General features: G+C 49.3%; 1 protein-coding gene across 1 annotated transcript; it reads left to right on the top strand.

Annotated features, from left to right (window-relative positions):
* Positions 1 to 8,130: 8,130 nt before the first annotated feature.
* Positions 8,131 to 20,336, top strand: Scn2b (sodium voltage-gated channel beta subunit 2). Its single transcript, XM_047516952.1, has 4 exons — positions 8,131 to 8,388; positions 15,418 to 15,584; positions 15,873 to 16,083; positions 16,723 to 20,336. Exons 1-4 carry the CDS (start codon positions 8,319 to 8,321, stop codon positions 16,920 to 16,922), a joined length of 648 nt encoding a protein of 215 aa, XP_047372908.1. The 5' UTR covers positions 8,131 to 8,318; the 3' UTR covers positions 16,923 to 20,336.

Below are 20,336 nucleotides of genomic sequence, written 5' to 3'. Positions count from 1 at the left end.
CCCGGGAAAGGTTCACAGTGCCAAGCAGTGAGCGCAGATCTGGGATCTAACCCAGTGGTTCTTCCTTCCATTTGGCCATTGGCATTGTCCTTGCCAGGCCTCACCATAGGCCTCCTAATTTCTCACAGAGCTGCCTTTTTTTTTTTTTTTTTTCTTTTTAGTACAGGGGATTGAACCCAGGGGTGCTTAACCTCTGAGCCACCTCCCCAGTCCTTTTTTTATTTTATAATTTGAGACAGGATCTCACTGAGTTGCTTAGGGCCTCACTAAGTTGCTGAGGCTGGCTTTGAACTCTTGATCCTCCTGCCTCAGACTCCCAGGCTACTGGGATTACAGGTGTGCACCACCGTGCCCAGCTTGGATGTCTTTTTCAAAGGCAATGCTTTGGGATTCCAAAATGGACAACCCCTGATTTAATTCTTGGTTTGAAATGTAAGATTTGTATTACTTCTTGCATTTGAGATCTCACTGTCATAATATTTGATAAGATTGGTCTTAAAGATCCTTTGATTCTGAACTCTGACTTCTGGTCTCTAGGGATCAGCTAGACTCAGCTTCAGTCTCCCTTCCTCAGCTACCACAGGCCTTTTCTCATTCTCTGCATCCCTTTTTTCCATTGAGCCATTCAGGGCTCAGATAAAGAAGAGATCTTTCCTGCATCTTTGATTTCTGATCTAGTCTTAAGCAGCATCCATTTTTGGATGATTCCTCAAACCCTCCTAGCACTGGGGCCCTCTCATGGCATTATGGGCTCTTTCTCTTGTACCAATTTTCTTGTTTAACTCTGAAGAAGAGTTGTTGAGTGTTCTCTTTTTGTTCGTCTTTAGCAATGGATCTCTGTTTGCTCTAAATAAGTAGCATGTCAATATGTGAATAGAAGGCCCTGTCCTGTCCAAGACATATCAGGGACACATGTTGGCATGATAATTTGTCTTGGGAAGGACTCCTCATAACCAAAGTGTTTATGGAGTAGTTTCATTTCTGGGCTATTAAATCATGTTTTTTTTTTTCTTTCTTGGGTTAAGGGACCCCTTTTGACTTCTCCAGATGGGTGCATTGAACGATGATTTTCAAGATACAGAATCATTGGAAAAGGAGCTGGAGGTGGGCTTGACAGCTTGTCCACATGATCCTCACAGGGCACTTTGATTGTGGAAGGGTGGGCACACCCGCATTTGAATTTGATTCCATTCTAGGTTCAGCAGTTGAGTCTGAGGAGGAGGAAGAGAAAATCCACCTGTTTCCCCACAAACCTTCCTCTCATGCCTAGGCATGAAGTTGCAGCTGAGGGTGGAATCCATGGTTGTTCAATACTAATTTCACTTAAAACCAGAACAGCCCTGTAGGAGCCCATGGAGAAGATCTGCTTGTTCTCTTACCTCCTTTTCCTATAGGGGACTGTCTATTAAATCCAGGATCATAAAGGTGGACGAGATAGGGAATAGGCTTCCAGATCAAATGGCTTGGTTCAAATCCAGGCTCTGCCTCTTACTCTTCAACACTGCAAAGTTTAATTAGATTCTCTGAGGCTGTTTTCCCTATACAGATGCTTCTCATCTGAGATGTGGTTATACACATTATAAACTGAAATTATCGTCAGTTGAAAATGCATTCAATGTACTTAACTCGCAGAACTTCATAATGTAGGAACACTGGAAGATGAGTTTTTCCCCTTTGGGATCACGTGACTGGTGGAGAGCTGCAGCTCACTGCCATTGCTCAGCACCAAGGCAGTGATCTTACCACAGATCACTAGCCTAAGAACAGATTGCAATTCAAAACTCCAAAGTATGGTTTCTACTGAATGCATATGCTTTTGTACCACTGTCAAGTTGAAAATCATAAATGGAACCATTGTAAATTGGGGACTGTATATATAAAATGAAGACATGTAGGATTTTTCTCGCTCTCTTTTATTTTTTTGCAATTACTAAATGAGATAGCTTAGACCACAGTGTCTGGTCTGAAACTCCTAAAGCAGGGTCTGAGCCCTCCAATCACTTCAAATGTGTTTTCCTTGGTTGGATTTATCTTTTCCAGCTCTTGTCATTCAGAAACTGGCTCTTTCATTTTTTTAAAATGTTATGCTAGCCAGTCTGTGCCATTAATAACAAAATTGAGCAGTATGGACAGTATCTTCTGGTGACTCAGTGCCACTTCTCTTGTTGATTTTTACTTCCATGGGCAGGAAACAAACTAAGACACCTAAGTCCCTCTTACCTTCCAAGAGAGAGTTAGGAAGCTGAGCTTAGGCAAAGGCTTCAAGTGTCTCTGAGGGGTGACATTCTGAAGGGCAGGAAAACTGCTGGAAAACTATCTCCATATAGGAGATCCTTCAGCAAACACTTTTGTTACTTGAATTTGCAGCATGTTAGGTCCCTAGAACACCAGATGCTCCCATATTCGAAGGTTTCCAGAAGCACACAGGTCCTTGCCAAGAGAAAGAGTGGAGGGGGTGGGCTGCCCATGAATAATGCAGGATCTAGCAGCTCCAGAATTTGGCTGTGGAAGGCCAGTACAAGCGTGTGGTGCCAGCTACTTGGGAGCTTGAGGCAGGCAGACTGTGAGTTATAAGCCGAATAGGAAACACAGTGAGCCCCTGCCCCGCCCCACACCCCATTTCAAACAAAAACAACACACAAACACACACACACACACACACACACACACATATACAAAGCAAGAAAAAAACAAAACAGAACAAGACCCTCAAACAAACAGAATGTGGCTACTGGAATTGGAAACAGCCAGCCTGTCCACCGGACCAGCAGATGGATGAGCCTTCTTTAGGACCCTGCCAACCCTTTGTCTCTTGCTGCTCCTTGCAACTTCACTCCTTCCCCCATTTTGGCTTGAAGTGTGCTCACGTGTCTACATTGGAAACTTCTTTTCATAAAATCCTAGCTGTGCATGTGTGCGTGTGGTTGGAGGGGCTCATGCTGACATTGAATTAGTGGTTTCTCAGTGCGAGGGGCCCTAGGCTATAAGTTGTATTCCAACACAGACCAGTAAGCCTCTTCCTATGTTGAAAGAAAGCTTCTCAGGACCACTGACCTTCTGACCAGCTGGTTTGCAGATGTGGTCTAGGCTTCTTCAAGGGAGGTCAGGCAATTCATGACCACTTCCGCAAAACCAGACTCTTGGAACATCTTTGTTTTATCAAAAAATTAAGGAACTCAGAGATTTCTCACAAAGCTAAGACCTTTCTTATGTTGTGACAGCACTGGTGATTTACCTCTTCCGGAGTCATGTTCCTGGCCTTCTGTGTTTGGTGCCACCTTGTCTGCCCATCTATACCTCCCCTACTTTTTTATTAAAAAAAAAACTATCTATCTATCTATATGTCTATCCATCTATCTTTGTCTTTCCTGCATTTGAGCCTTTGCTCTTGGTGCATTCTTGCCCAAGCTGCCCTCTCCCTTCTTGCCTGCCCAAGTCTACACTCAAGTCCTGCCAGGGTGATCTCTGAGTTCTTGCCCCTTCCAAGATATTTCCACACTTAATCAGATTTTTATCTTCTGTTGCCCTCTAATTTCATAGATGTGGCACTTCATCTTCTCTCAGAGATCTTAAGCTCTTAGAGACCCTGCTTTAGGAGTTTTCTGTGACTCTTGCTGCCTCTGCCTCCACGAGGGACAATCCCTCCTGAATGGAAGTCCTAGGCAGCAGAGTGGAGCAGCCTGCACAGGAGGCCACTGGACAAGTTCCCCCACACCCTGCTTGGGTAAGGTCAGGCTGATGGAATTTCTGTCCTTTCCTGGGACATGATATAGACATTGCTCATTCTCTTTCTGCTCAGGGACCCTCAGAGGTCCAGCACATACTCAGAATAAGTTGAGAGGTGAGTTGGGAAGTAAATAATGACCATACTCTCTGACCCTGTTAGCATGGAGGCTCCCATAACACCAGGAGAGCTTCGTTCCCATCCTTCCTGCAGACAGGGCTGCACTTGTCATGCTGCGCTGTGCCTGAATTTGTACATTCATCTCCTTGTCTAGAAGGTGAGATCTCAACGGGAGCTGTGTCTCAGTCATTTCTGGGTCTACAGTTTCTAGCCCAGTATGAAGCACATAGGGCCATTAAATAGGTGTAGTAGTACCTTCTTATCCCTGGTTTCATTTTCTGCCGTTTCATTTAGCCATAGTTAACTGTAGTCTAAAAATATTAAATGAAAAATTCCAGAAATAAACAATTTATAAGTTTTAAATTGAATAGTGTGATGAAACCTTGTACTTTCCGGCTTCTTCCCAGGCAGCATATATGTTACTTCTTTGTCCAGCAAATCCATGATGTGTATGTGACCTGTCCATTAGTTACTTAGTAGTGTTCTTGGGTATCAGATCCACTGCCATCGAATTCACTGCCATGGAATTCACAGTGGTATTATCCATGGTTTCGGGCATCAGTAAGGGTCTTAGAACATATCTTCCTACTACAGTATTTGAGCTTGTTGAATGAGTGACTTGATTTATAAATGAGTAAATGTACCCAGCATCACAGGAGCACAGAAGAAAGAAGTAATTTGAAGATTAGGAATATATGACTTTGAAGCAGAACAAGGGATTGAACCCAGGGGTGTTTTACCACTGAGCTACACCCCCAGTCCTTTCTATTTTATTTTATTTTTTTAACTTTGAAAGAGGGTCTTGCTAAGCTGCCCTGACTGGCCTCAAATTTGTGATTCTCCTGCTCAGTCTCCTGAGTCACTGGGATTACAGCAGTGTAGCACCATGCCCTCCTGGAGTAGATGTTTGGAGACAGACCATGAGCCTTCTAAGCAAGCAAGAGAGGAAGGGCTTTCCTAGACAAGGAAAGTGCAAAGGAAAAGACAGATGCTAAGTGCTGTGAAGGGTCAAAGAAACCTTGGTATGGAATGGCTTGAGAAGGACAAGAGGCGGGGAGGAGAGGGGTTCGATGAATCTCTACCTTGAACCCAAGAGCAGTCTGCTGTGTGCTCTGTAGATCAATCATGCTGGCATTTAATCCCAGGTCTGTTCCTGTGTACTATTCTCTCCCCAAGCCCCCAAACCTGGCTTCTCATTGAACTATTTAATATTGGTTGAAGGTAGCACTTCTCAAACTTTAACATGCTCAAGAATTACCTGGAACCTGGAGGGGCTGGGGATGTAGCACAGTGGCAGGGTGCTTGCCTAGTATGTGTGAGGTCCTGGGTGCCATTCCCAGTACCACCCACAAGGAAAAAAAAAAAAAAAAAAAAAGGAAGGAAGGAAGAAAGAAATCACCTGGAAAATGCAGATTCTATTCCTTGGGGCTGTGACTCTGCATTTCTAACAAGTTCCCAGGTGATGCTGATGATGCTGGCCTAGGAACCATACTTTGAGAAGTTAGACTCTAAAGCAAAAGTAAAGTAGGAGGCTCTCTGTAGCCTTGACTAGACACTCCAAAGGCAAAAGGAAACTGCCCTCCTTTAGATTATGTGTAACACTGCTTTTCTCAGCAGGATAGGTAATTGATTGTTGTCCAGTAAAATCTTCAGTGGTAAATGGCACCAGGCAGAAATGCCAAAACCACAGAGCTTCACTACCCCCACCCCCTGCCACCCCGTTCAAAAAGAAACCCATCTGGTGTCTCCGTTCCGCAAAACACCTCTTTTAAATTTCTGCTTCCTCAGCTTTTATTGGCTCCCAGGGATGGCTTACTCTTTTGAAGCAAATGGGAAACTAGTGACCCAAGTGGGCTATGGGAGTTGCTGAGATAGCTCTCTCCCATCTCCCCTGCTCTTACCCTGCCAAGGCCCTCACCTCTGATCTGGTTTCTACTGACCCTTGGGGTCCTGCAGGGCTGAGTTGGATAAAGGTTATTTGAATTTCAGATACTTAGTTTCTTTTAGCCAAATTCTGAATAGAAGCATAAAAACTTCCAGGTCCATTTCTTGCCTCAGTTGCCTCCAAGACAGAAACTTCGGTACCTAAGTGTGAGATCAAATGAGACAAGGAAGCAGATTCTTTCCGTTTCTGGGCCTCACCAGCACCCTTGGCTGCTTTAAGAAAAAGGAGGGAGCCGGCTACGCCAAACCAAAAATCTCTGGCAACAGGGCTAGGCTGAAAAGTGTCTGCGGCAGCGTGGATGGCGGTGCTGCAGACTGGGACTTGGCGGGACGGGCCTGAGCAGGAGCTGGGGTCCTGTGTGTGCCAGTCTAGCCCTCTGGGCACATCTGTGAGCTGCTGATGGTGGAGGAGGCCTCAGGACTGGAGGGGCAGTGGGGCCAGGGCTAAGCTCTCTTTTCCCTGAATTCCTTCCCCTGGGCTGTGCACTCTGGGGTGAGCCTCCAGAGCCAGACCCTACTGAAGAGACAGGCACCTGGGGACGATCTGTGCATGATCCAGGCACGGACAAGCACAGTGATCTCCTAGATCTTCCGCCTCTCTGCCTCCTGGCAGCTCTGCCTCCAAGCTGTGGCCCCCTTTGCTCCTTCCCTGCCTAGAAAGACTTCAGAGGCCTGGCTAGATTTCACTTTCTCTATGATGTCAGTTTTCTCCTATTCAGTCTCCAAATTCATTCGTTCCTTCAGGCTTGTCCCCACGCAGTCAGTCACCCCCTGGGTACTGATTGTCTACTCTCAGCCAGGCACCGTGCAAGACTCCCTCCTCCTCCACTTCCTGCTCCTTAGCACCTCTGTTTACATAAATCTTCAAAGGCTGATTGCTTCACTTGTCCCCCTAGTCTCTTCCCTGCCTCTCTCTCTCTCTTTAAAAAATATTTTTAGTTGTAGATGGACACAATACCTTTATTTATTTGTTTTTATGTGGTGCTGAGGATTGAACCCAGTGCCTCACACATGCTGGGCGAGCGCTTTACCATGAGCGACACCCCCAGCCCTTCCCTGTGTCTCTTAAAACAACCTAGTGTTGGCCCATCTCCCTCCCTGGGTGATAAGCAATACAGAACACTGGAAAGATTCAGAGCTTCACAAAGATCTGAATTTGAATCCTGGCCCTTAACTACCAGGTGTAAACTGGGGTGGGTTGAGCCCTAGCAGCCTCTGCTTCCTCATTTACAATTTAAAAGAGCAAGAAAGAAAAAGAGAGAAAGAAAACACCCCTCCTAGAGTTAAGATTAAGTTGCAATATCACATATCAAGTACTTGGCACAGAGTTCATAGCCTCTTAGGTATTCATATTCCTCAATCCCTCTTTGGCACATAATGACACACAAATGGCCCTTTAAAAATGCTTGGGATTGCCTCAAGAGACTCTATATTCCACTTGACCATGTTCCCTTTTTTTTGTCCAGGGTTACCTCGCTACTCCCTCTCCAAGTTCACCTACTTGTGACATTAGCCTATTTTTTCTCCTTTAAAAGAAAAAAAGTTTCAAACCTCCACGACAGAGGAGAGGACTGTATAATGAACACCTCACAGCCATCTCCCGTCAGCCAGACCACCTTCAGCCTTGTCTATGCTGTTGACACACACTTCTTCCACCTTTTTGATTTTAATCCCTGAAATATTTTAAAGCAAATTCCAGTCATATCATGTCCCCTATCAACACTCCAGTGTGTATCTTTAACAAAGACGCTAAAGAACATAACCACAGTATTATTATCACAACTCACAAAATGAAGAATTTCTCATTTGGGGTATCTAATACCCACTCCATATTTTCATTTTCTGAATTGTCTCAAAAATGTTCCCAAGCCTTTGGGTTCCTTCTGATTGTAGAATCTCTTTGGTGTTTTTGCACCAACCTCCTTTGCATGTTCTGTTTTCCGTGGAAATGCCGGCACGATGAGGGTCATTACTTCCTGAAAAGTCTCTCCAGCTCACTTCCCTGAACCCTTCCCAAATAACATAAAAACAAGCATTTCCTTTTTAGGTCTTTTTTTTGGAGGGGGCGTTAAATGATGAAAAAAACTCCCTCCTTTCAGCAGCTTTGAAATAAATGTATTCCTCTAACAGTTTTCAAAATCTAAAAAGCATTCCAAGAGAAGTAGAAAGGCAGGATTTGCTTTAGTTCTTGCTTGAGAAGGTAAAACTTTCTGGAAACTTTGTTCTTTTCAGAAAGACTTTTTTATGCCCTCCCACCTGCTTTTTGAAATCCACCAACCACAATATTTACGCCATCCCCCTTTTTCTCTCTCTCTCCCTTCCACACTCCCCCTCTCTCTCTTTTTAGCAGCAACATACAAGTCGGCCATATTAGAGAGATGGAAATAAAGCTTCCTTAATGTTGTATATGTCTTTGAAGTACATCCGTGCATTTTCTTTTTTAGCATCTAACCATTCCTCCCTTGTAGTCCTTGGTCCCTCAAATCACCCTCTCCCATAGCCCACCCGCCTAACATCTCAGTCTCTGAAAATGCACAGGGATGCCTGGCTACCTCGCCCTGCCTTCAGTCTCACGGGGCTCAGTCTCTTTTTCACTTTGGGTAAGTTAGACCCACATCTGCATGCTCCTGAGGGTTCAGAAGTGCAGCTGCAGCTGGAGGAGGAGGGGGCAGGGGGCAGGAAGGAAGACGATGTTAGCGCTTCCCTCTGTGTCCTTGGGAAAGGAGGCGCTGGGGACTGGGGGGACGTTGCTGGGACTGCAAAATGCTGGGACAGCTTGGTCTCAGAGATGTTGGTCAGGGTATCTGAGTGTTGTTGCTCAGGGATGGATGAAAATTATCAAGGGGGGTGATGTTTTAAAGAATTTCCCTGAAGTGGACCGATGTGGGGGTGGGGCAGTGGGTAGGCTGATCTGCGGAGTCTCTTCGAGGATTTTTTTTTTTAAATTTTTTGTTATTTTAGCTGCTGCGGATGTGGGGTCCTGGGGCTTATGGCTTCTTTAAAAGGTTTCTTTTGCAAACCTTGATTTTTGGATTCTGGTGGACTTCGGGTAGAGAGACTGTGAGGGAGAGCTGGGAGTGGAAAGTTGAGTCTGGGTCTGGCGTCCCGAAAATCTGCCCCACTGATTTGTTGGAACATGTGTGGGAGTAGGTGGGAAGCAGGCTTGAGGAATGATCTCTGGATTGGGAAAACCGCAGAAGCAGGCACTGGGGGATGGTGGAGGAGGCACCTTTGGCTTGGCCAGATGGAATGAGGAGGGGTCAGGTGAAGAGATTCAGGAGAAAGACAGAGAAAAATAAATGGAACCCCTGGGCCAAGCAAGGGTATGGCCCTTTGAAACCAGGCTTGGAACTGTCCAGCATTCTCATGGACTGCCCTGTCAAATCGGTCCAGAATGTCAATTTCATATCGGACCACTCGTAGACTTCCTGGTGGGCAGGTGGGCAAGAAAGTTAGCTGTAAACCTGCCTTGTAGATAGTTTCGTTCTTGCTCCTAAACTTACTCATTGCTGGTGCAGTGACAGAGTCAAGTTCAAGGATTGTCGGTGGGAATGTTCCCTGTCACCAAGTTTCTGTCTGTCTGTCTGTCTCTCTCTCTCTGTGTATGCCATGATATTGGGCAGGAGTGCTAAGCAGAGATATTCAGGGCCCCCGACAGGACTGCATGATAAGTCCTATTAGCTTTGCTGAATTATTTGGCATATTAACAACAGTACAGTTATGTTGTGGAAGCTTAGAATTGGACCTGGGTTTGAAGCCAACATAATTATTTACTTAATGACATGGGCAAGTTACTCAATCCCTTTGAGTTGCAGTTGTCTCAGGGGTAAACTGGAGGCTCCCTCTGGCTGAATGTTAAGGATCTGTCACATAGCAGGGTCTCAATAATGGTTAACCTTCTAAGCACTTTTCCATGAGCCCAGACCCAGAGCGTCTTGCTTAATCCTCACAGCAATTGTATGAGTTAGATATGATTATTATACTCACGCTACAGGGAGGAAATGGGTACACAGAAGTGAAGTAACTTGCCCAATAAGGTCACATGAGTAACAAGGGGAGCTGAGATTTGAACTCTATGGGGGTCTGACTGCAGTACCTCATCTTAAATGTTGGGCTTTACTGCCCCCAATGTTCAAGAAATGGTACTGCAGCACCAATCATGCAGGTAGAATTTCAAGTGCAGACTACAAGGGGGATTTGGGAGAGTAGCCTGCATTTGAGAAACCAGAGGTGAAGGAGAGACACCTTCCCTCAGGAGTTAGGGAGAGCTTCCTGCCAGGGGGAGGCAGCCTTGTAGAACCATACCTCAGAGAAGAAAGTAAGGGTTCAGTGAACAGGGTAAGGAACTGCAGCTTAGGGGAAGGTGGATTCTGGGATGAAGATCTGGTGTAGGAGCTGTGAAGGGGTCGCAGGAGGAAGCTAAAGCTCCTGAGTGGGGAGGATGTGGGAATGAAGACTTTGAACTTGAACTTGACTGGGCCTATGTCGAGGCATGCCCCCATACTCCAAGGCTGAGGGCTGTGTGAACAACAGAACTGGTGGTTGTAGCAGCATGGATCACCAGGATGGAGGGATGCCACAAGTGTTGATGGAGGGGACTGTACGGGGCGGGGCTCATAGGGATGCCTGTAGAGCTGGTGAAGAGGAAGGGCTGACTGGGCAACTGGTACCCACAACAGAAGCACAGGAGGCTGGTCTTTTAGCTCAAAACATTCTGAATGATTGGGCTCCCTAGAGTTTTTCTCAAGATCCTTGACTCTGCAGTCACTGACCTGATTACTGAAGTCTGGGCTCTGTTAGTGGAGGCCCATGAAGTAGAATCTGGTCTTCACTCAAGCCCACCGCTGGCATCAGGGACCCAGGTGTGGAGGAGAAAAAGTCTTCCTTTTCACCAACAGAATTTTATTGAGTGCCTACTGTTCTGGGTACCCAGGATACCAAGGTGAACAAGAATCAGTTCCCCAGAGCCTCTTAAGAGACATAGGCACATAATACAGAGCTTTATACAAGTGGGAGGTCACTTAATCCTAAAAATGACCTCAAGAGATAGGCCCTATGGTACAGATGGCCCCTATATGTTTGATGAGGAAACTGAGCTACTGGCAGGTTAACTATCTTGCCTAAGATCAGACAGGGGCACTAGAGCCCTGGTCTTGGCCACTATGCCATTCTGCCTCCCAGTTATGGGGAAGACATAGGAACAAGCCTGTGGAGAGGACCAGAACACTGGGGAAGCTGTCACTCAGGCTACGCTTTATGAGCTGGCATCCGAGGGATGCGTGGGTGAGCCCCAGAGAGAGGGTGAATGAACTTCCCAACCTGAAGCAGGAACATGGGCAAGGGCCTGAAGGAGGAAAATAAGGTGGTGGTTTCAGGAAAAAACAGAATACCAAGGTCACCGTAGTAAAAGATGCATGGAAGGATGGAGGCTGGCAGAAGAGGCTGGGACGTAGGTTGGTCCCAGATGGCAAAGGGCTTGGAAGCCATGAGCACAGGAACCTGGACTCAGTCCTGAAAGCAGCAGGGAGCCATGGGAGGTTTGGAAGTGAGGGAGGATGAGGACAGACTGATCCTGGCTGTGTGGGGAATGGACAGACTCGGGGGCGAGAGCTGGCTAGGGAGGGTCTGAATGGTGAGGCGTGCAGGCCGCCTGGTGGCTGCAGGGGCCGCCCCAGGTGGCAATTGCTTGCTTACTCTTTTTTTGAAACCTGAGAATAAAACAAACCTACATTATAAGATGTTATAGGGTTGGAAAGAGAAGTGAAGGGAATTCACTTTCAGTCCCTCTAAGAGATAGTGTCTGGCAAATGAGAAAATTTTCAGGGTGTCAGCAAGATGGACCAGTTAGAATAGTGGATAACAAGTGGCCTGTGGGGGTCAGATATGCCCTGGAGAGGGGGTGCCCATCACTGGTGATGTTTTGGAGCAAAGATCAAAAGCCACATCCTTGCTGCATCCCTGCTGATTGTTATTTCCTTTATGTCTTTTGGAGATCAGGAGACCCAGGCCCCAGTCCTGTCCCCAAGAGGGACTATAGGAAGACTGTGGACTCTTGTTGTAGGGAGGTTGCTTCAAACAGGTCCATTCCCTTCTGATGAAGCTGCCTGGAACTGGGGGCTGGAAGTTATGGGGCTGGACCTACCATGTAGACATCAGAAGACCTGGAACATAATCACATCCCCACCCAGCTTGGACCCCTCAACACGGGAGCCAGACCCACATAAATTAAAATTCTAACTTAGTCGTTTATATCTGTGAACCTGGACTATTCACTTAACTTCTTTGTGCTACTTTTCCTCATCTGGAAAATGGGGTGCTGACAGGTCATTGTCAGTAGTAAATGAGGGGATTTTCACCGAGTGCTAAAGCATCACCTGGTACCACAGCACTTTTTTGGTGCTTGTGTGGACCTGGATGAGCTACTTTCCTGAAGCAGCAGAGTTAATCCTGACACCAGAATTTTGCTCACAGCTCTGATCTCGAGCAATAGTTTTTCGATCTTTAATAGGTCTTGGACTGGTGGGAGGCCCAAGGTCCCAAACTGTGGAGCTGGGGGTGGTTCTGGTGAGGCCTCGGCAGCTACTTGTACTAGCAGTCAGGAACTGTGATTCTGGCCTCAGCTGGTCCCTGTTTTCTGTGTGTTTCTGTGTGGCCCTTCTTTTCTCACAGGTAAAACCATGGTGTTAGATCTCCAACCCCTGAGGTTCCACCCAGCTCTGGATTAGTGACCCCCATGCCCCCTTCTCTCTCTGCAGATGGGACTTGACGTTTGACCCCTGTGACCGCTAGAGGGCACATGCATCTTGCCTGCTGCCTCCTGGTGCAGGGAGGGTGGAGCAGGGAGCCCGCAATGCACCTCTCTCTGCCCCCTGCTGTTAGCTAGAAAAGGCGTCTCTCCCCACAGCGCTGGCCTTGCCTGCAGCGGAGTGCCAGCTCCCTCAGGATGGAGGGAGCTGTCCAGTGGGGTCCAGTTTGAACCCTGCATGTTGTCTGGGGCTGAGGGTGGGGCAGAGGAACAAGGAGGGTGGAACCCACAGGGCCAGCCAGGCTTCACAAAGCATTTCCTTTTTTTGGTCAGGGACCCTGGTAAGGTGGCAGCCCTTCTAAGGAAAGGGGCTAGAGAAGCTGGGCATTCCTGGGACAGAAGGTGAACTCAGGACAAGCCGCCATCGGTGCCTTCCCTCAGATTTCTCAGGCTCTGCAGAGTGGGGGTGGTGTTGATGTCTCCTGCACACCCCCTCCGTGCCTGGCACATCATTCAAAATGGCTATGAAAGTGCAGGGCACTGGGCTTTTCTCCTCCCGACTGGGGCCTGCTCAGCCTTCCTAGTTGGTCTTCCCCTAAAGAGCACTTAAATGCTCACCGGGAGTCCTTGGCCCTTCAGGTGAGGTTTGAGCAGCTATCCCCGCTCCCCCATCCTGGGCTTGATGGTGGCCTCCAGGTCCAGCAGCTCAGAGCATTTCCTATCCTGAAGTCCTGTGGCTTGCTCTGGTCCTCACCCATGGGGATGGGCTGAGCGGAAGATTGCTCTGATAGGGCTGCTACCTTGGTGTTGGGGCGGGGGATTGTGCAACAAAACAGAAAACTAGAAGCTTTGCAAGTCTTTGCAGTCTGGGTCTTTTGCCAGATCTGGGGGAATTGCAAGGGACTGGCTGGCCTGAGGGGTCAGTCTCCAAAGTACCCTCAGGCCTGGAGGCGCCCTGCTGCCCCATCTCTGAAGCCCTTGCTATTCCTGCCACAGAATGAAGGAGAATTTAGGATAATAAAAGTCACTGTTAGCTGAACACTTAGGGCTTATTTTAATCATCATAACAACCAGGAGCTGGGTTTTACAGAGGTGGAAGCAGAGGATTAGAGAGATGAGGGGTTTCCCATGTTCCGCCAGCTGATGGAGACCTGAGCTGGGATCAACCAAGTCTAATCGGGTCCCCTTGTCCGTTCCCAGATCCACCAGTTCTCACCCGCTCCCCAGCTCCCTCCCCCTCCCCGTCAAGCTCTTTAGTGTCTTCCTCAGAGGAATGCCTGATCCTGTGCTCTGGCCCTTTGCGGCCTGGTCCCTGCCTCACTCCCTCAGGTCTCACCATTCGCCCCCTTGGTCACTTTGCTTGTTCTACCTCAGATGTGTGAAGGTCATTCCAGCCACAGAGACTTTGCCCTTGGCGTTCCCCTGGCCTCAGAACTCATTCCCTCAAGACATCAAGAGGCTCGCCCCCTCCCTTGAGTTAGGTGCGGCCTAGCTGTCCCCCTCTCAGGGCACTCTTCCTCGAACACCCAAACACCATGAATGAAACAGCTCCCTGTCCATACTTTACTCCTTAAGGCTCCTGTCATGGAGTACTCCCTAGAGTGGCATTCATGTTCTTTTCCTTGTGACTGTCTCCCTCACCAGGATACAAGCTCCACGGCGCAGTGACTCTGCCCCATGGCAATCCCCAGGGCCTAGACTAAGTGCCTGGCACATAGTAGATGATTTATAAATATCTAATAAGCCAGGCATGATGGCACACACCTGTAATCCCAAAGCCTCTGCGGCGGGGGGGGGGCACTGAGGCAGGAGGATTGAGAGTTCGACACCAGCCTCAGCAACTTAGAAAGGCCCCAAGCAACTCAGTGAGACCCTGTCTCTAAATGAAATTTAAAAAGGGTTGGGGATGTGGCTCAGTGGTTAAGCACCCCTGGGTTCAATCCCTGGTACCAAAAATGAATACATAAAAAAATTTAAAAATTAAAATATCTAATAAATGAGTGAGTGAATGATGCTGAACATTACTTTTTTCTTTTGGCAGTACTGGCGCGGAACCTAGGGCCTCGCTAGGCAAGTACCCTACCACTGAGCTACATCCCCAGCAAATTAATATTAGGGTTAATCTTTTGGAGTGAAGATTTGACAATATTGGCAGTTAAGGCCAGGGCTAAGGTGAGGCATCATGTCTGGGTCATGATATTTAGGAGGTATTTCCTTGATCCTGACAGCAGAAGCCTCCTCCAATGTCATGTCTTATGCACCTCCCCTAGACTCTGCCCTGCTTAGAATGCTGGCTTGGGAGGGACTTTTCTCAGCTGTGACAGCCTGACTCCCAGTCTCCTGGTCAGAGGCTGGTGGTTCCACCGGGCCACCTGTCAGTCTCTAGCAGCTCTTCGATGTGCTGTTTCCAGGCCTGGTTTCCCATCCCCATAGACCCATCAGCTGGTCCCTGGAATGGTGCCTCTTCTTCTGGGGCACCTATCCCCTCCCACTGCTGGTCTGCTCTCTTTTCTGCCTGTCAGCCTGCGGAAGATGAGGGACCTGGCTGGGCTGGGGACACTGCCTCGCCCTGTCCCTGAGCATGGAGAGCAAGCGAGGCCTTCTGACTCTCCATGGATCCTCAGCTGCCTGCCCCATGGTGGGTCACCGCAGCCTTAGCCGAAAGGGCTTTGGCCCACAAGGATGGTTAAAGGTGGTGAAGAAGAAGGGGGAAACTGAGGCAAGGACAGTGAAGTCCCTCATTCGGCTGGCAAATGGCAGCAAAAGGACTGGGGCAGGTGGAAGACTGCCTCACCTCTTCCACTTCCCCACTGGCTACAGAAGTCTTGTCCCTTCCCTGGCCCTGTCAGCCAGAACCCTCACCAGCTTGTGGCTTTTTCTCCAGTGCCACCAGGGCAGAGCATGGAAGTCACAGTCCCTACCACCCTAAATATTCTCAATGGATCTGATGCCCGCCTGTCCTGCACCTTCAACTCCTGCTACACCGTGAACCATAAACAGTTCTCCCTGAACTGGACCTACCAGGAGTGTAATAACTGCTCGGAGGAGATGGTGAGTCCCTGGGGTGGGCCGGGGGTCGGGGAGGCAGGAGCCTTGCAGCATGAAGCCCACCTTTCCCATCACCTGCCCCTGCGGGTGCACTGGACCCAGAGGATCTGGGTGGGCTGTCTGCTCCAGAGGGCTTTGACATGAGGCACGTCGCCACACCTGCGTGGCCTTTCTGGGGGTAACTGCCTCTCTACCTTGGTGAAAGGGTGCATGGGAGGAGGGCACATTTCCACTGTCCTTGCAGTTCTTTGCTGTGCAGCTGCCCATTCTGTCCCCTCTCCCACTCCCCAGTTCCTCCAGTTTCGCATGAAGATCATTAACCTGAAGCTAGAGAGATTCCGAGACCGTGTGGAGTTCTCGGGGAACCCCAGCAAGTATGATGTGTCAGTGACGCTGAGAAACGTGCAACTCGAGGATGAGGGCATCTATAACTGCTATGTCATGAACCCGCCCGACCGCCACCGCGGCCATGGCAGGATCCAGCTGAGGGTCCTCCTGGAAGGTGAGGGGTGGGAGTCAGTCTGTTGTGGGGGCCCCTGATGTTTCTGAGCAGTATTAGCTCAGGGCACTATGGGGAGTCCTTGCGTGGGGTGGAAGCCATCTATTTTCTTCTCTGGTCTCCAAGGGAACAGGTGTTGAGAAAGTCCTTAGAATGGTGTGGATCATGACCACCCCCTGAACGATCCTGACATCTTTGGTTTATTGAGCACTTACTGCATCCAGTCATAGGGCTGAACTCCATGATTTATGCTTTATCTCATTTATCTGCATGAAAACCTCCTGGGGAGAGACTATTCTTATCCCCATTTTACAGATGAAGACACCAAGGTGAGAAAGGATAAGTTAACTTAAGGTCATACAATTCATAAGTATATTTAGGACTCAATTTGGGTCAGTTTGCTCTGGAAGTTCACGCTCTTAGATAAAAGCTCCCTTCTCTGGGGTCTTTTTGGTGACCTGGGATTTGGTATGGTTCTTAGCGGTCAGTTGCCTGGGTTGATTTTTGGCTTGGACTAAATTCCTGTGCAGAGAGGAGAGTGAAGTCAGGACCCCCACAACACACACAGGCAGGAGAGCTGGGCTGGTTAGGGGGCCCCTTCTCCAGCCCCAGCTAGTGGATCTGTTTCCCTTCCCTCTCCAGAGCCTCCAGAGCGGGACTCCACGGTAGCGGTGATCGTGGGGGCCTCGGTGGGGGGCTTCCTGGCTGTGGTCATCTTAGTGCTGATGGTGGTCAAGTGTGTGAGGAGGAAAAAGGAGCAGAAACTAAGCACGGATGACCTGAAGACTGAGGAGGACGGCAAGACGGACGGCGAGGGCAACGCGGACGATGGCGCCAAGTAAAGGGCGGCCGGCCCTGCAGCCCCTCCCCGCGTCCTGTCTCCTCCCACTCTCTGCCCTGTACAGCGTGACCCTGCCTGCCCTCTTGGTGTGCTTCTCTTGAGCAGGACCCCAGGGCTGACCTGGGGCCTCCTGAACCCCTCACTTCGTACCCCACCACCCTGCACCAGGAGTGACCCACCTCTCTTCCATCTGAGAACCTGCCATGGCGTCTGGGATGTGTGGGCCCAGGGGAGAGGACAGTCTCTGAGAGGAGGCAGGAGGCCTGTGGGGTCCCACAGAGGATGGGGAAGGTGGGCAGTGGTGGTGCAGCTCGGGGCTTGGTCTGGTGATGGCTTCAGAGAGGACCTGGGGGGGAGGACGGGCTCTCCTGAGTTGACCAGAGTGGCCTTGAGAAGGCCTGGGCTGTGGCCCTGCCGTGCTCCTCTGGCTGCTCTAGCCCAGAGCAACCCGTCAGGCTGAGAGTGAGGATGCAGTCCTGTCACCAAGGGGGCATGTGACAGGGGTGATTGTGCATTTCTGAAGGAGAGCAGGGCTGAACAAACCTGGACTCAGCCTCGGCCCAGGGAGCTCTGTGCTGGCCCTGGTTTCCATCGCTAGCTGCTGCCCCAGGAGGCTGGCGGTTTGCTATTGGCTACTGATCCATTGCGGGTGATAGCGAGGACAGTACCGGAAAAGCAGCTCCAGGCAGGGTTGTGCTCCACCCTAGGCACCCACCAAGGCATGGCCATGGCCCTCCCCTGAGCCAGGAGCAGCCGAGGTTCAGGATCCCAGGCGGTATGCATAGGAGGGCAGCTTCCTTCAGGGCTTTGGGTTGGACTTTTCCAGTTGCCCCAGCAGGGTTCCCATCTAGCTTTTGGCAAGAGGAAGGGAGGGAAGGCTGGAGGGATGTGAGAGAGGAGGCCATGGAGCTGCTGAGCCCTGTGACCTGCCTGGTCCATCTGGAGTCCTGCTTCCTGCTCTCCAGCCCCAGCAGCTCCTTTTGTGGGAAAGGAAGTAGCATGAGTGGGAAGCCAACTTTCACTGCCATTTTACTCACCTTAAAAGGGAATGGTTTAGGCCTGGAGAGAGGGAGAAAGCCAGGGACAGAAACTGCTGACTCAGAGAATATGACCTTGGAAGAGGTCAACTAACCAAGTCCCTCATATGGGGAAACTGAGGTTTCAAGTGACAGAAACTGAGGGTCCTGCCCCCTTCTCTGGCTTTTTGGTTTCCAGTTTGAATCAACAGAGCCCCTGGTGGTTTTCCTGGTGGAGCCCCTGGGGCCTGAGAGGGGTCGGCTAGAGGGGAGGCATTCAGCCCTGCTCCTCTCCCAGGAGCTCAGCCCGCCCTGCTCAGGGAGTTAGGTGTCCAGGGCAGGGGATGAGTCTGGGGAAAAGGGGTGGAGACAGCATCATGACAGTCTCAGGGACCAATCCCTGCCTCTGCGCATGAGATGGCCATTTTGGGGAGAGAGCAATAGCATGTGGGAGATTCAGCTTAATTCACTTCAACAACCATTTATTGAGCATCTGCTCTGTGCCAGGCACCATGCTGGGTGCCAGAGGCACACACAAAGCCATAACAGAGTTGGGGACTGCTAGGTCAGCACTGTAAGGACCAAGGTTTTTTGGTGCATCTACTTCCACCTCTGTAACCACTTCTTCCAGAATTAGAGTTAGGGGAGAAGGAAGGGATTCTAGAATCGGGGCCTTAGGAAGGGAGGAAGGAAGGTACAACTGGGACAAGAGCACAGTGGCCAGGGAGGGTGTGGGCACAGGATGAGGGACAGGCAAATAGCCAGAGGACTCCCAGGTGAGGTGAGTCCAGCCCTTCTGGAAATTCCCAACTCATCAGCTCAGTACCTAACTGCCAATCAACACACTGCCAATGGGGGTGAGCCACGCCACCAGGACACCTGGAGCAGGTGATACTACCCATCCTTCCAGCCACTCAGCTGGGAGTGGAAAGGTGGGCTGTGGGTACCTCAGCCAACTGAGACCAAGGGTGGTGGGATATACTTCTGCAGCTTGCAGATATCATTTTTTGGTCATCTAGTACATGTCCCCCTGTCCCATGATGTGAGGATCTGCTCTGATGCTAAGAACTTTTCTTTTTTCAGGACTCATAACATTTAGGCAGATAATTTGCAAGATTCCCTAGGTTCATGAAAAAAGTCCTAACTCCTCTTTAAAAAACCCAAGACTCCTTCTTTTCCCTGACAGAATGGAGCCCAGGGAAAGCAATGCCTATCCGTGGGCTCAGAGACCCAAGCAGATGGGGCTGGGTCAGGACCCATCTCTGTCCCAGGTGCTTGCCCTCACATGCACTTTCTTCTTGAGGCTCTTAGACCTTCCTTCCGGGGGTCTCTGAACGCCTCCCCCAGGTCAGTGAGGTTGGGAGCAAACTGGGGCTTCTGTGAGTCAAGGTGGGACACCAGTGAGATGTTTCCACAGCAGCCGTTGCTCTGTCCTGCATCCTAGCTTGGCCAGCAAGCTGGTCCACTTCCGGCTGCATGTTCCCACCACTGCGCTCTGCTGGTTTCAGTCTGCTGGCTTCTCAGCCGCCCCTGCCTCTCCTGCTCTCTCACACCTCCCCCCCATCTGTCTCTTCCTCCTAATTAAGGGCCACTGCAAAGAAGATGGGCTGGCTAACCCATGGGATTTAGCTTATAAGAACAAAGCACAATTTTTCAGGACTGAAATGCCTCGAGGTGCCTTGGAACTGGCTTTGGAAATAGCTATCTGCCCCTCTAGCTATGGACTCATCACAGTTATTCCCAATTTATAAGAAGGAAAAGTTGATTGGATCCATATTTCTTTCTGTGAATCTCCTTGGAGAAGTTGGGCTGGTAAATATTTACAAGGTTAGGTTAAGCAGATTAATCATTGGAAAACTGATCAAGTCCAAAAAGATAGTCCCAGGACATAGGAAATTGGAACAGGTGATAAATCAAGAAATCTTCCTTCCTACTTGTGTCTTAAGGATAGACAGCCTGTGTCCCTTGCTGTGCCTCTTGCTGATGTCTTCCTTTACTGAAGCTTGCTGATGCATTTGTACATAGCCTCTCTGTATAGGTATAGATATATTATATATACAAATATAAAACATCTCACTACACCCACCCCAAAAGTTACATTGTGGGGAGAGGGTGTAATCACTTCTCAATGTTTTGAGTTGATTCACCAAAGGCAAATTATGGAATGTTCTTATTGCTTTTTGTGCACATGGAGGGGGAAACCTGGCTGCATAAGCAGTACTTATGTACCTCTAGGGTCTATGTGCTGTGTGGTGGTTGGGAGGGGAGAGAAGTCTAAATGGTCCTCTGGGACCCAACTGCAGGGCTGTTTCTGCTTCTGGGAGCAGATTGAGTTTCTTTGGCAGTTTGACTGATTGCTTGGATCTGTTGGCTACAATAAACATACTGTCTCCCCTCAA

The sequence above is a fragment of the Sciurus carolinensis genome, chromosome 11, assembly GCF_902686445.1.
Source record: "Sciurus carolinensis chromosome 11, mSciCar1.2, whole genome shotgun sequence".
Lineage (NCBI taxonomy): Eukaryota > Metazoa > Chordata > Mammalia > Rodentia > Sciuridae > Sciurus > Sciurus carolinensis.
This window is presented reverse-complemented; position numbering and strand designations above follow the sequence as displayed.

Excerpts from the sequence above, each read along its gene's own strand:
- Scn2b (XM_047516952.1), top strand. The coding sequence starts at position 8,319 with ATGCACAGGGATGCCTGGCTACCTCGCCCTGCCTTCAGTCTCACGGGG. Across the intron at positions 15,585-15,872 it reads ATAACTGCTCGGAGGAGATG|TTCCTCCAGTTTCGCATGAA; the intron begins GTGAGTCCCTGG and ends CCCACTCCCCAG. Across the intron at positions 16,084-16,722 it reads GCTGAGGGTCCTCCTGGAAG|AGCCTCCAGAGCGGGACTCC; the intron begins GTGAGGGGTGGG and ends TTCCCTCTCCAG.